The sequence below is a fragment of the Botrytis deweyae genome, assembly GCF_014898535.1.
Source record: "Botrytis deweyae strain B1 chromosome Unknown BDEW_008, whole genome shotgun sequence".
Taxonomy (NCBI): domain Eukaryota; kingdom Fungi; phylum Ascomycota; class Leotiomycetes; order Helotiales; family Sclerotiniaceae; genus Botrytis; species Botrytis deweyae.
The window spans coordinates 682,219-697,083 of NW_024066215.1; the positions used below are offsets into that span (position 1 = coordinate 682,219).

Consider the following 14,865-nt stretch of genomic DNA (forward strand, 5'->3'; position numbering starts at 1 on the left):
TTTGAAACTGACTACTAATGAAAAATCTCGAGATACATTGAGCCTGTCATTCGACAAATGCATGAAGAAAACCCCCAAATCAGGCCTATCCCACACGAATAACCATCCCCCCTAAATCTTCTTCCAAATCAATTTTACTTGGTCAGCATCACGCATTCTCAAAAGCAATTCCAAGTCACAGTCTTGAGTGACAGCCAAAGCTCTCTCTTGTGCCTTTTCCGGGGTTTCATTATTGTTTTGGACGACACTCACTCGGTGATGTCGTAACAAGATTGCCAAAACTGCGACAAATTCGACCTGGGAGAACTTTTGCCCAGGACAATTCTGTGGTCCATCAGACCAAGGGAAAAATGTACTGGTAGCAGGAGTAATAACTTTCTCTGTGTTCAATGTGCCAGTTTGGGAAGTTGGGTCGGGCGTAGATTCAATCCAGCGAGAAGGATTCCAAAGCGAGGGATCTTCCCAGTACTTTGGATGCATTTGGATTCCGAGTATACTAGGCATTACTCCTGTATGGGGTGGAATGATAATAGTCTTCCCTTGTATATCTAGCGTTTGTGGAATGTCATTGCTCCACTTGGGCAGTGCCATGATGGGTGGAAATTGTCGAAGAGTTTCGAGCTATATTAGATGTATTAGAAAAAATGAGAATATAGAAGTCGAAACTTTTGAATGAACTGAGTTACGTACCAGTACAGCTCTACATCTATTAAGCTTCTCAAACACCTTCTCGTATTCCAAAGATTCGTCGGCATTATCTTTGATGACTTCTTGCAATTCCTCCGCAACCCAATCTTGAACTTCTGGATAGGCTGCAAGGAGAATCATGCTGAAGGCTAGTGTATTTGCCGTGGTATCGTGCCCGGCGAAATTGATAACAAAAATATTGCCAAAGATTTCTTCGACCGTGAGAACTTTGGAAGGAGATTGTGCCGTTTGTCGGGATGGAACCATTTCCTCTTTTTGATGTACTCCCAAAGCTCTTACAAAAGAAGTCATTAAAGTTCCACTGCCGACTTTGCCCTCTTTGAGTAAGGTAGACTCTTCATCCAACATATTTTCCATGTATACTTTGAAATCAGTAGCAGCCTTGCCCACGAGCCTCCAAGATTTCGGCATAAAGGGTAGACACAAATATCGGAAAGGAATAAACATGATCAATATTACATTATCCAGGACAGTTTGCAGCGCGTCACGATAGCTACCAGCTTCATCTGTTCCAGCCTGGGAAGAGCTACGAAATTGATATGATTTTCGAAAGCCAGTTGCAGCGAGAACATTCAGAGATAGAGTGCGCGTATCTTTGGCGGTGGATATTTCCCGAGATTCGGAACGCTGATTCCATGTCTCCAGCATTTCTTTTGCCTGCTTGAGTGACTCCTGCCAAACGAACTTCATGATGTTTTCGTTGAAGGGTGTAGCCAAAACTTTTCTGTGTCGTGGCCAATTAGTCCAGTTTGCTGTGGATATACATGGACCGTAGACCTCGAGAAGAGCTAACAGGAATTAGTTTTCTGTTGATCACCAAACCTGATGATAACTTACTGTACATCTTGGATGGGCGAAGAAAATCTCCGCGTCGGGTAAATATTTCATGAATAGCATTAGGATCTGCAACATAAACGTAGACATCACAGGGAGTGACCAATCCAAAGATTGGACCATATTTCAAATGTGATGTTGCTTTGTCGTGAAAATGCCAGTCTCGGCGTGAATAATGACTAAAATTGCCAAAGTTTATAGGTAATTGATCCAAAAGTCTCCAGAGAGATGGCTCCAGAATCAGCCAAATCATATTCATTGGGTCCACGGGGAGTCGAATAAGAGGAATTCCCATCTTTGATGCACGACGATGATTGATTTCCATGGCAATCATGCTCCATAGCAAATAGCCTAGAGCCAAACCGCTAACAATCTCGGCGAACATATCGATCTGTCTTTGAAGGCTTTGTATTATCGAAAAGGCTGAATCACCAATGTTGAGAATAGTAGAGAGTTAAATACCCCCAAAGATGTCTTGAGGTTGTGAGTATGCGACGAAGAGGCGTAGGTAGATCGTCTTTCGGCTGCAAGTAAGAGCCTACAATTCACCTGCTGGTTACAAACACATCCATCTAACAGCCGAGCCGAAAATATGTTATTGGTTGAGGACTTGAAAATTCCAAACTAAGAGACGGTTTGCATGTAGTTCTGCTTTAGTTTTTCTGAGAAATTAAAATTATTGAAACTACTGTTTACTCGCTGGGTTTCTCTTTGGGCGAAATGGTTGGCTCAAATCCCTGATCCAACCAACTGTTTGTTGTATATTGCTACCCACCAGCCAACATCCCATAATTACAATGCGCTCATTCCTAGACTGCAAAGACTCTCTTCTACCTATCCTGCAGGTAAACAGACGAAATGTGCCAATTAAACTTCAAGTGTGGAGTAGTAGATGAAAACTTAATGTTTGGAAAAGTTCTTGTCCGTTGCACGATGAGTCTCAACCCTGTACATGGCTCTTCAGATACAATGACAAAACGAGGCTCAACTCTAAGGAGAATTGAGCTGTGGTCAATTTTTGAACGTATTTCGTCTAGTTATTATCTTCCTATAGCTCTGGTTATACTTTCATTCATGAGAAATTCATACAATCTAGATTCTTTGTTCTTTAATGAGAATATCCGATATATGTATAGTTCTTCATCATATCTATCTATCTGACTCTATCATTCCAACGCATTTCAGACGCCAATAAATCATTGTATGACCTGCGAAACAATGTTATGCTAAACGAACATTGAAAGGAGCATCAAACATTCGAACTTCCATACTGCAAACTCTTTACCACTGCTTCATCTCAAATGAAGTCATAATATATTCGCACATCCTCCCGTCCTCCACCAAGCCTAACCCAATCGACAAGCAGTAGTTGGACAATATCCATGATTACAACTATAACTACACAATCCCAAATAACTATCATCTTCTCCTGGTAACGGATAACCTGCTTGATTTGTGATTGGTGGCTCAGGAATTTGAGCACCATACGATAAACATGTACAAGGACCAGGGGGACAATAGCCAAAGTTGCAGGTAAATTGACAGAGACCAATATAATTCCCTGGACCCCAGCCTGAGGTACAGACTGTAGAGGGAGAAGGTGTTGAAGGGGAGGTGGATGTTGAGGAACTGGAAGTAGGGGAAGAAGTTTTGGTCGTGGTTGGAATAATGGAAGTAGGAGAAGTTGTGGTCGTGGAGGAAATAATTGAAGTGCTGGAATTGGTTATGCTAGTTGTTGATGTAGTGCTGGAGGATGAGAATGTAGTTAAAATTGGGGGAGTACTTGTCGTACTCGTTGTGGTGATGGGACTAGATGTTGACGATTTAGAGGTAGAGGTAGAAGTCGTGGTTATTAAAGTACTCGTTGAAGTTGTATTAGCCGGTGGCGGCGGACCATCGCTACTAGTACCATTCAAAGATCCCACATATGCATTGAAGTTGTATTTCTCGCACTTGTCGGCTATTTTCAAACCACCATATCCATTCAAGACTGGGCTGCCTTCTCTAGTAACCATGAAATATTGGTTCCCTACACCCATGGTGAAATTGGTGGTGACGATACCAGCAGGTACGTCAATTGATAAAGGAGTCTTATCTCCACTGGTAACAACTAGAGTTGCTGGTTTTGTAAGGAGAGTGGTGACAAATATATCATCAGCGAGCATTTCGCGTCCATTTGGAGGTCCAAGAGTATCATTTGTGCAAGTAATGCCTTTGGGTGTTGGTCGATACCAATATACAAGTTGATCTTCTGTGATGGTTGGTGTACTTGCTCCAGCTTTATAAGCAGCGATATATGGTTTCGTAATTATACGCCAACCATCGTGAGGAAAGCCGTCAGCCCACTGTGATGAACCATCATCTTTATGATTTGGCTCCGCTGGAGAGATATAGTGAGATTCACCGAAATCTAGAACATCCGTGAGCTTAATTTTGCTTTCATGAATCATCATACTTACCATTCCAAGATATAATTTCAATAAGTGCGGGCTTCATAGCCAACATTTGATTCCATCGGTCGGTAATGAGTTCTTCGCTTATGAATACCCAGTTCTTAGAGTTAAAATGTGTGGAGAACCACGGAGAAACAGCTAAATGAAAATCAACAATGATTCCTGCTTCCAAAATCATGGATTACTTACGAGCCATATATGGCTTTCCTTTGAGATTTGTCAAGAATTTATCATCCCATGAAGTTGACATTGGACCGGGAATAATACTGTTTCCACCATCTGTAGGCCATGCTAACCAAGAAAAAGCACCATCGAATGATGTAGAGAGATAACTTGCTTCGATAGGATCTTGCATCATAGGAATGGCAAAGATTGAGTGATTTGTTCCAGCTTTGACAGGTGCCCAATCAAAATAATCTCCCACAAAGGTACTGACCACAGCTCCTCCATTATATTGCATTTGGCCAGGATGAGATGCATATTGGTTCATGTAATCTGTGATGTTGTTGGTGTTTCCGTTATTCCAATATGCAAAGTCGAATGATATGAAAACATGAAATCCAGTTTCTTCAGCGGCTTGATATGCAAGTGCAAGTTGAGTTGGAGTATAGCTATCAATACTTGCACAATTCAAAGCGAACCCGTCAATACCGATCTCTTGTGCATATGCCATATCCATCTTCCAGTCCGATAGTTTATAATTCTCGACAATCCCAACCTGTTGAGAAACTGATTAATATGAGTATCAAAAGACTATCGACAAGGATAACTTACCATAAAATGAGCAAAGACATATTTAGGAGATGTAGCTCGGTTTACTGTTGGTGCGGAAAAGGATAACCATGGTAAGAATGATATTGCAGCCAAGACACTGATAAGAGTAGAGTGAAGAATCATTTTGATGTTGAAATAGAATACAGATGCGGAAAAAGCCAAAAGACACCAGGGACTATGAGAATAAATATGTTTGTAGCTAAAGTCATATTTCACCGAGGTGATGAGCCTATATTGTATAAATTACGAAAGATGGGTTCGTTGATCTATGTATAACCAAAATTTATTGGCGCTCATTGTGAATGATCACATATTGTACCAGTGAATAACGTCAATATGTTTTATAACGTATGAGACTTTGCGGAGAATGAAGTTACACCAGGGGTTCACACCCCGCAAAGACCTCAAGCAATTGTTACTAGTTTGTAGGGCCTTTAGATCTCCTTCTCTTGGAGCAAACCACGACACAAGACAAGAGCAAGAGATCATTGAGACATCTAGGATTGATTTTTTTCCTCTCACTGTAGAAAGCTGACAAAATTAATCATTTCAGATTCGTCATTACCAAACAATTGGCTTTCAAAGTAGCTGATTCATTGTCCTCGTCCCGACTCAACTTAAAGCCTTCCTATATTGAGACATATATGTCGTACTTCATGCGAGAAATTTGATATCCAGCGGACAAACAGGTTACGTGGTACGTACATTATAATTCCGGCGTTAGAGTGTCATGTTGTGCACCGGGAATTAGTTGTAATGTCATACGAAGATTATAGCTTTGGAAGAACGACATTTGACGGATCTGACTTCGATCCATCACTTTATGTAACATTGAGGAATATGCGTGACTAAAGGCTCATGCTCAACATACTTGCAACCCTAAACAGGCTATTCTAATTGTTCTAGATGACGAGAACTGGTAGAAAAGCATAAAGGTACAACAAGAGAAATCAAGACAGTCTATGCCAGAGCACTTTCTCAAAGGTCACCTGATCGGTCCGATAGAAAGACTCGGCTGATGATTTCCTATCATCTTGACACCTCTCATGACCAACAATTGTGAGCACTGGCTCCTTGAAGTTAACGATACCTATCGTAGTCTTAGTGGCTAGAATTTGGTGGCTAGAAACTGGTGGCTAGAAATTGGTGGCTAGAACTAACTACCGTGAATGAAAAAGTTTGTTTCTTGCTTCATGACTCTAGAACAAAATGGCGAGAAGCAGATATATAATAATGATCGGTTGAAGGCACCCATTTCTTCATCCAATCTTCTTCATAACGACAATTGTATGGAACAGAGATCTTACCTATCGACACGAGATTAAAAAAATACCAAATCAATGTTGCCAACAACAGTTCTAGACACATCCTGTGCACTACCATGGATAAGTAGTTGTTACTTTTGGAGTGAAGAATTCAAAGAAAATCATCTGATCTCGCGACGTTATTCTGCCAGAAAAGCGGTCAAGCACCCCTCCAGGACAGTATCATTATCCTCAAAATTCAGCCCCTCAAAGTCTCGTAACTTTAACAAACATACACGATTCTTTTTTTCAAAAATTCCAGAAAATCACTCAAAATGGCGCCTCCATCTCAACTCGCTATAGCTACATCATCTGTTGCTCGTCTTGTAAAGGAAGAAGCTTCATATCATAAAGAGTTGGTTTCTCAACAGGCACGATTAAAGAAATTAGAGGAAGCTACTGAGGAGGATGAGAATAGAGAGTATTCTTTGAAGCAGGAGGTTAGTATTTTATGTTCTTGCGCTCTTATACCATAGCAATCTGTGTATCAAAAACTAATAATCGAATAGCGCGCCGCAATCGAAGAAACCAAAGCAGTCTTCCCACCACTCCGTGAACGACTCGCAGATGCTATACTTAAGTTGGAGGACTTAGTTCAAAGAGGTGGTGATGAGGCAGAAGAGGCAAAGGCAAATGATGTTATCGATCAAGCAAAGAAGGCTATTGCTGCTGGAAACTGAGGATTCTGGATGACGAAATCATGATTCACGATGAATATACCCGATTTTGCGAAGCGTTATGAATGATGTGTGACGGAGGTTTTGATGAAATGCACAATTTACACCGCAAGATAATACAAAGCCATTGGGGGTATCATTCTGATTTGGTATGGTACATTATGTTGTACATAGTGTTGAAAGTATTATTGATTAAAAACACCTATGTGGTATCCATCTTATCACCAACTTCTCCCTCATCTATTGATCCTTCTTCTGGTTCATTGATTGTGACTCTTGGTGTTCCTTCTTGCGTTGAATTCATCCCATCCGCCATAGGTGTGTCGGCCGAATGATCCATGTCCACTTGTCTAGTACTTGCATCTGTCATTGCAAAATCTTCCCCTTCTCCCTCTTCCCCTCTACGTTTACGACTTCTAGCCCGTTCTGATCGCGTTGGAGATGCTATTCGACTCGTTGATCTACCTCTTGAGCCAGACCTCGAACCAGACCTTGAGCCGGGCCTTGACCCGGATCTTGATATTGATCCAGAAGGCATAGGTTTGGGCTTAAGTGTATCTCTTTCTGGACTTCCTTGTCTTGGTGTTGCATCGTCACTTGTGCTATTTCGCCTTTGGGGAGTCGGTCCATCACCATCACCATCTCCAACCTCACCATCTTCCTCCCCTCCGTCCATACCTTCTCGTCTTTCTACCTCTTCTTTCTCATCTCTAATCAACCTCCTCAATTGCATTCCCTCCTCAACAATTCTACCAAATTGTTCTCTCCTCTCTTTCCATGTCTCACCATATGTTCTACTTTCTCTTTCTAACTCCTTGCACTCATCTTCCAATTTCCTCAAATTAATTTCTTGATCCTTTCGTGGTCGCAATAACATATTATTCGTGATCTTCTCGGCCAATTCGTCAAACTTCTTTCTCTGTTCCAATGTAGTCTTCGCCTCTTCCAATTGAATTCTCAACTGAGCGGTACTATCTCTCACCGCTTGTGCTGTTTCCAAAATATGTTCCTTGTCGGCCTTGTACCTCTCGCGTTCGCGTTCATTACTGTTGCGAAGAAATTGAATGCGCGCGAGACTGCTGTCAAATGCTGCGAAATCGAGAAGTACATCTTCGCGCAATTGACGACGCTCATCGAGAATCTTTTGTTGATCAGCTTCCCCAATCTCTTCGTTGGAATCTAATGGTGGTGTAGGAAGTTTGCTAGGTGTAGTGACGAATCCAGGAGTGAGTAAACGTTTAGTGATACGCTTGAAAGGTTTTTCTTCGACATTAAGAAGGCGAGATTTGTGTAGTTCGTCCTCCTCTCTTTGATCTAAGAGTTGATAGGAAGCCATCTTGAAGGTATGTATTTATCGATTATTGTCTGTTGGTCGTGATATTGATGCGGAACATTTGAAAGCTAAGAATAGTTCTACGAATTTACCACGGCCGCTAGTGCACCTCTAGTCCGGGGTTCCAGATGCTGGTGACCCACCTCACTCAGTGCGGGCTTCATAATCTATAAATTCCCCCAAACTTCTTCTTTGTTCATAATAAAGCATGCTATTCACCAATTCTCAATTTTCTACAACAATTTTAATTCATTTTAATTTCAGGAAAGAAATCTGCCTTCACGAATCTATCTTCATTTCTGCCATACGAAAACTTCAATTTAATCAGAGTAAATCCTCTTTTATATCACAAAACGCTTAATCTGTCAACCTCTCGAACGGTCAGCCTCTCCAACACAGGTACATCTAGAGATCCTTGAGTACTCCTTGAAATTATCATTCATCCCTACCTTTAACACGAAACGACATTATGGAAGAACATACCGGTGTCAAGTCCCTGTACAATCTTTGTAAAGCAACCTGTTTAAGAAATATCAAAGGTAGGCTTTATATATTACTTTATTATGCTTTGATCGTTCATCGCTAACATCTTCAAGACTTGCATGATATTGGATATACATCATACCATGTAGCCTACCCTATCCTAAAGAATATTACCAATCCCGAACAACTGCATCAAATCGAGCAAAGATCTCCACATATAAAGGGTGAAACTGCGGAGCTCTGGAAAGCATTCATCGTTCGAGACATTCCTAAATGGCAAACAAAGAATTATGTGCCAAGAGATCCAACCAAGTGGGCTCAAGTGTACAAGAAGTACAAAACCGAGCATGATGAGGAAGTTGCTAGCGCTCAAGCCATTCTGATGAATTCAATGAATGCATTGAAGCAACATAAACAAGATCATGTTAGCAGATTTGTTGATCTCAAACGTTTACCGAAGATTCCAAGGGATTATGGAATGCGCGCACACAATGGAGGTGTTCCTTTGACCAAGGGAAGGGCTCTTCAAAATGCTGGACCTAGTTCCTTGACTTGGGGCGGAGGTAGCAGAACAAAAATTACGGATGGTGCAAGCGTGCTGACGAAAGCTCGTCGAGAAGCTAAGGAGATGAGTCAAAGAAGTAAACTCAATACGTTGAGCAGCGGATTAAGACACGGACAAGTACAAAGGGCCCCTGCTGGAATGTCTCAAGAATACAAAATTGCCAACCAACCTGCATTAAAGATTTTAACAAGACATAGGCCATCGGGTGCCAGAAGTCCCGGTGCTCTCAGTTCACCATCTAGTGGACCTTCCCTAGAGGATCGTGAAAAGCGATTACGCGATGCAATGAGTGGTAGAAAGCCAGTTTCCAGTTCTTCAAAGGAGCCTATGGGTGGAGCTTCAGCCGGAACCCCGACCATGCTAGATGACGACATGTTCGGTGATGATTCGGATGGTGTAGATAACCTTTTTGATGAGGATGAAGAGACAGAACCAACTCACAAAGCAACAACTCGGCCAGCGCCATCTCGCAAGATCATGAAACCAGTTGCACCATCAACTCGCATTCGTTCTTCCTCCCCACCAAACAAGGCAACATCAAGACCATCTGCACCATCTTCTCGCACGAGCTCGGCACCATCATCTCGACCAGCAACACCCGGAGCTATGATGCCTGCTCGTAGACGACCAGCTCCTGTCGATATCTTCAATCGTGGACCTAAGAAACCTAGAAGATAGACGGCCAACATTCTTTGTACATTTTATTATCTCATATATCGGGTTTTGGTTGGGAAGTGGTACTTTGGGATCTGGGGGGTTTATCAGCGAGGCGTTTTGGAGGGCTATATTATTTCATAGGCCATGGGTGACGACATATTCTGTTATATAGGTATCAAAAGGGCTTCTAGAATATCGGGATATTAGGGACCGGATTATGGAGTTTATTAGAATCTAGTTAAGTCTGTAGCTGTTTGATAGCTATTATATGAGCAGCGTTGTAAATGATAATTATCCATACATAAATCTTTTTGTCACAAATGAGTATTGTCACATGAATGAACGAACTTCAAGTAAACCCTGAATTGCGTTTTTATGAAGAGTTTATTATTGAGATATGCGCGGTCTATTGAAAATCTAATCCCATATCAGACAGCCAAAATCGAATTCATGCACGCACGCAGAAAACCGCCCATTGTATAATATTCGGAATTTCTGCGTCATCCATCAATAAAATGCCCAATCATCTGCCCATCAATGTAATCTCATCGTATCGCATCGCATCGCAATGTATCGTGTCGTGAAAAGGGGGGAAAAAGAGACGTAACCAATGAAAACTTGCTCGAATGCGTAAAAGTCATGAAGAAGGAGGTACGGGGTATTTCGGTAGGCAGCAACGCGGTCGAAAGTTGAGAGGAAAATGACATGAGAGGATTTTAAATGCCGCCGCGGAGTGCGAGAACTAAATGCAGTGTCGCTCCAGGTTCGAGTTCGTAGTCTTTTACTAGCTTGTCGTCGGCCCTGGGGGGAGGTGTTAGTTGGGAGGTTGGAGATGGGGGGGAGGAGAGGGGAAGAAATGACACTGAACGTACATTTGCTTGCCGCCATAAATTAAACGCTGTTGAACGGGTGGAATGCCTTCCTTCTCCTCGACCTTTTCCTTAACTCTCTCGATCTGTGATTGGAATGTTAGTTGGCGTTGTAAAGGAAGAATATGGAACTGTTGCGACAAACATACCTTGTTGTCAGCTTCGACATCGAGCTCGATTTCCTTGCCAGTGAGAGTTCGGACTCTGCGAATTATTAGTATGGAAGCTTTGCAGATATCGAGAGGAGGATATGAGAGAGATATGACAAGACATACTTGATGAGCATTGTTGCGGTGGTAAAGCTTGATTACTTCTGGGGAGGATCTTCTTGGTAGGAATGGTTTCCAATGTTCAGATATGGGAATTTGGTAGTGTAAGGTTGATTAAATCTTTCAAGACCGATTGTGTGTCTGAAGAACTTCTGTTCTTTAAATAGTTCAAAAGAGTTCAAGGAGAATGCAGAAGATCTTCGTGGTGAGATTTCGATTGGAGGGGGAGTGATGATCAATTTGAATTGAGGATGAGCAGGTGGTGGGGTTGGAGGTGGAAGTGGAAGAGGTGCAGTAATTGGAGGCTGACTGCTCTCTTTAGTAGGCTTGGAACCCATCTTGTTGCAGTATTGATGGGGGTAGTTCGGATTATTGTTGTTCCTAAACAAAGTTTTTCCGAGGATATCCCAGCCATAAAAAGCTCTTTAAACTGCACTAATGAGACCCCTGTCATGAATTATGATGGTCCAAGCTTCCCTCTCCCTCTACGATATCACTCAGGTAAATCTTACCACACCTTGACATATCATAAACACACATTCATGTCAATGATTCTCACAAGAACAACCAAAACTACTGTTGTCTTATCACTTACTTCAATATAGTGTCTCCTCTGTTGAGACCCTCAAATGCTCTGAACATTGTATCTTTGTTTCTCTGTATCTTTGTATCTTTGTTAAGAGTTATCAGTGCCTACCAGCATGCCAAATCCTAGCACTTAGATTTTATATCAAGACTTAGAAAAAATCATCAAAATCGAGTTGGCTCTTCGAAATTTATTGCAAGATGCCATTCTTTTCATACTTGAAATCTCTTGTGTATCTCGGACCAATTTCTTTGAGAAAAACATCTTGCCTATGCAGAAACCAAGTAATGAAGTTTCATGCTATTGATATAGTAAGATATTCCTTACCAGAGAAGTGTAAATGACTCGGTCTTGATGAAATACACTATACTTCCAGTGAAGCTACATCAAAGTCCTCCGTTTCTTTCTATACCTGAAAGAAACGTTCTCATTCTCGTATCATTGACCTGGGACTCCTTCACGGCCAGTCCTTCAAAGGACATCTTTATCGTGGATTGCTTCTCTTTGTTGTTGCGTTAACTTTTCATAATATTTGACAAAGGCTTTTCATAATGTACATCCAGGAAACAAAATTATCAATTCACAAGAATTTTTGACCCCTCCTTAGTAACTTCAACATTCTCAAATGTGCCGACAATGCCAACAATAAAATTTGGACAAGCGACAAATACAATCTTCAATGTTAGTCGGACCAAATATGGAGAGAAGCGAGTTTATGTCCATCCACATGGTTATGCTTCTGCAGCCAGCGGGTGGTCTCCCACAGGCTACCTTCACCCTAGTGGCAATTTAAGAAAGATCGAAGAGGAAAAACGCATCGAGGAATTCCAAAGAACGAAACTCCGCGAATTCACGATACGGGAGCTTGTCGATTTTGATATAGTTAGTGGTAGAGTTCTGGAAGAATCAGATCTTGATTCAATTCCAATTAATCCTATATTCGCACAAAACATGTGGGAGAAAGTTGGGCAGAGAGAACGGGAATGGATTCTACAAACGCCCGAAGAGATGGAAGGTGGTCATTACATCATGGATAACCCTTATATTTTGAAGGAAATGAAGCCAGTTCTCACATTAGCAAGTGCATTTCTTGCTGAAATGCATACTTTACCATTTGTATATCCCCTCTCCCACGACTTTATTAGGTAGATCTTGTGAAGATATTTGATTGACTTATTTCTTAGTTGGATGCAATGCTCTTAGGACCTCGAATACCGGTAGATCAACGTACTTCAACAACTAGGTTTCCGGAGGGAGTTTATACATTCTGGCGCAGAGATCAAGAAACTAGGACGGCAAATAATTCTGAAGAATGTGAAAAAGCTTTTACTAAATGTTTAAAAGCGTTACAAAAAAGACTGATGTGGGGGTTTGCCTCGGGTCTCCGTATGCCATGGGATGAAGCTCCTCAAAAGAGTAATTGTCTTGGTATGACTCACTTAGGTTGGGATAGTGATGACAGATCAGTCATTTGGATATTCTTGGACATGAAGCTCTGTGATATACTATTGAGGAACGATTTGACCTCTGCAGAGAAAGCTGGTGCCCAATATTACTTAGCAATTGTAATGATTCACGAGTTAACACATGCGATTGGTTTTGACTTTCTCGACGACCCGAATATCAGGATGCGCGGCGATGGGTACGAACCATATTTCGAGGATTCACCTCAGTCCGAATTGGGGTTTGAAATGGAAAATAGCGTGATTTATGCGAACTTGGATAAATATTGAAATACTTGGCTAATCAATATCAGGTTTTTGGTGGTATCATCGAACCAGTCTTCAAGGCACCTGCAGCTCCACTTGCATATAGGATGTGTTCCAGTTATCCCTCTTGGTGTCACATAAGCCAGCGAACCCCGACAACCATTGTTAGAGATGCGGCTGCGGACTATAATGATGTGTCATATCTTTACTTTATCCCGATTCAAACTTTAGAGGATCTGAGAAAACTGAGCTTTTGGAATACTGTTATTCGGCGGGTAAGTTCTACTACCCACCTCTAATCTTACCACCGAATAGATTCAAGACTTTACTAACTTCTACAACTTGAAGTTTGGCTTCTCCGCAATTCATGCTCGGTCAATAAAACATGGGTGGGGATCGCTAACCATGTCGCTATGGGAAAACCAAGATGAATACGGTGTTCCTGAAAGTTCGACGATGAAGATAGCTAGATTTAGGATCCATGAAGGGAGACAAGAAGCTATGAGACAAGAATTAGCCAAATCGGTCGCGGCGTACCAATTAAAACAACTTTCACCTTCAAGAAAGACAGCATTCGAAGTCTTAGATGATATAATGGCATGTGCATCAAAAGAAGAAGAGTTCTATGAATTCACTCAGGAGCAAGAAAAAAAGCTCTCCGCGATACGTGAAGCTTGCATCGAGCTGCGAAAACCATCGATTGCTGCTGATTCAGGACAACGTGGTGAGATAGCTTTACTGCTTATCCCAAAGCTCGAGCAAGCAGTAGTAGCCCACAAGGAAACTTTCGCTCTCCTAGAAGACTCGGAAGCATTTAGGCATGGAAAATTTCGAGATCGCCGCGCCACACTTTTTCGTTGGAATGTCGGTACTCGTAGATTGCTCAATGATATAATTACCGGAGTGGACGAAACACCAAATAAAGATGAAAATCTAATCGCAACTCTTGAACAACTCGCCGGGTTCCTTGCCCAGCTCGAAGATGTGCGGTTGAAAATCTTCCCCCCATTACCAACTTGGACAATTGGACATGAATTTAAGCCCGAGGGAATCGCAGAATTGAAACTCTGGCCCGAGGATTTCTTTGCAGGAGAACTGGCAGAATTGGATTTCATGTATCATCTCTACAATGCAGCGTTGGAGCCCAACTTGAATGGATGCCGTGCTTTGGCAACAAATAGGATGATGAATCATCAGGGTTCGTCATCGATATCGTTTTATTGTCGCTTTGTGTGCATGACTCTGGCGGTGGTGTGTAGTGATGAGTGGATGGAGAAGGATTGGGAAGAGAGAAATCGAGTGGTGGAGGAGAAGTTGCTGTGGTTGAGAATTATGATGGAGAAGTGTACGGTGTTGTGGGGGAGTACTTTTCAGGGGTGGATACAGTGGCTTGAGGGGAGGAGGATGAAGGGGGGAGATGAGAAGGCGGTGGAGGAGGCGGCGAGGATAACCAGGGTGAATACGGAGTGGGAGAGGAGGAGGAGGAGGGAGAGGTTCTAGGGGGTTGTGGGGAGGGTAGAAGGGTGCGTGGGCGGGTAAATCTTGTTACACGGGGGTTTGTATGGTAGTTCTGGAAAATTGTGGTATTGAGAAATGATGTTAGGTATTCTTATTGTATGTACAGAACTTTGCTAGTATGATTAT

The 14,865-nt window shown here is 42.1% G+C and overlaps 7 protein-coding genes across 7 annotated transcripts; 3 read left to right on the forward strand and 4 right to left on the reverse strand.

Annotated features, from left to right (window-relative positions):
- Nucleotides 1-111: 111 nt before the first annotated feature.
- Nucleotides 112-1,927, reverse strand: EAE98_004395 (uncharacterized protein; the record flags this gene model as incomplete). Its single annotated transcript, XM_038952015.1, has 3 exons — nt 112-621; nt 691-1,496; nt 1,546-1,927. 3 exons carry the CDS (start codon nt 1,925-1,927, stop codon nt 112-114), a joined length of 1,698 nt encoding a protein of 565 aa, XP_038811551.1.
- Nucleotides 1,928-2,888: 961 nt separating this feature from the next.
- On the reverse strand, nt 2,889-4,892 carry EAE98_004396 (uncharacterized protein; the record flags this gene model as incomplete). Its single annotated transcript, XM_038952016.1, has 4 exons — nt 2,889-3,952; nt 4,002-4,133; nt 4,185-4,713; nt 4,770-4,892. The coding sequence occupies 4 exons, from the start codon at nt 4,890-4,892 to the stop codon at nt 2,889-2,891; spliced, it is 1,848 nt and encodes a 615-aa protein (XP_038811552.1).
- Nucleotides 4,893-6,348: 1,456 nt separating this feature from the next.
- EAE98_004397 (uncharacterized protein) lies at nt 6,349-6,753 on the forward strand (the record flags this gene model as incomplete). The annotated part of the gene is made up of 2 exons (XM_038952017.1): nt 6,349-6,513; nt 6,583-6,753. The coding sequence occupies 2 exons, from the start codon at nt 6,349-6,351 to the stop codon at nt 6,751-6,753; spliced, it is 336 nt and encodes a 111-aa protein (XP_038811553.1).
- Nucleotides 6,754-6,952: 199 nt separating this feature from the next.
- EAE98_004398 (uncharacterized protein) lies at nt 6,953-8,086 on the reverse strand (the record flags this gene model as incomplete). The annotated part of the gene is made up of 1 exon (XM_038952018.1): nt 6,953-8,086. One exon carries the CDS (start codon nt 8,084-8,086, stop codon nt 6,953-6,955), a length of 1,134 nt encoding a protein of 377 aa, XP_038811554.1.
- A 466-nt stretch (nt 8,087-8,552) lies between these two features.
- Nucleotides 8,553-9,809, forward strand: EAE98_004399 (uncharacterized protein; the record flags this gene model as incomplete). The annotated part of the gene is made up of 2 exons (XM_038952019.1): nt 8,553-8,622; nt 8,680-9,809. 2 exons carry the CDS (start codon nt 8,553-8,555, stop codon nt 9,807-9,809), a joined length of 1,200 nt encoding a protein of 399 aa, XP_038811555.1.
- A 344-nt stretch (nt 9,810-10,153) lies between these two features.
- EAE98_004400 (uncharacterized protein) lies at nt 10,154-11,264 on the reverse strand (the record flags this gene model as incomplete). The annotated part of the gene is made up of 4 exons (XM_038952020.1): nt 10,154-10,589; nt 10,661-10,743; nt 10,807-10,861; nt 10,969-11,264. The coding sequence occupies 4 exons, from the start codon at nt 11,262-11,264 to the stop codon at nt 10,505-10,507; spliced, it is 519 nt and encodes a 172-aa protein (XP_038811556.1). The 3' UTR covers nt 10,154-10,504.
- Nucleotides 11,265-12,148: 884 nt separating this feature from the next.
- Nucleotides 12,149-14,721, forward strand: EAE98_004401 (uncharacterized protein; the record flags this gene model as incomplete). The annotated part of the gene is made up of 4 exons (XM_038952021.1): nt 12,149-12,628; nt 12,697-13,215; nt 13,269-13,496; nt 13,570-14,721. 4 exons carry the CDS (start codon nt 12,149-12,151, stop codon nt 14,719-14,721), a joined length of 2,379 nt encoding a protein of 792 aa, XP_038811557.1.
- Between the last annotated feature and the right edge of the window lie 144 nt (nt 14,722-14,865).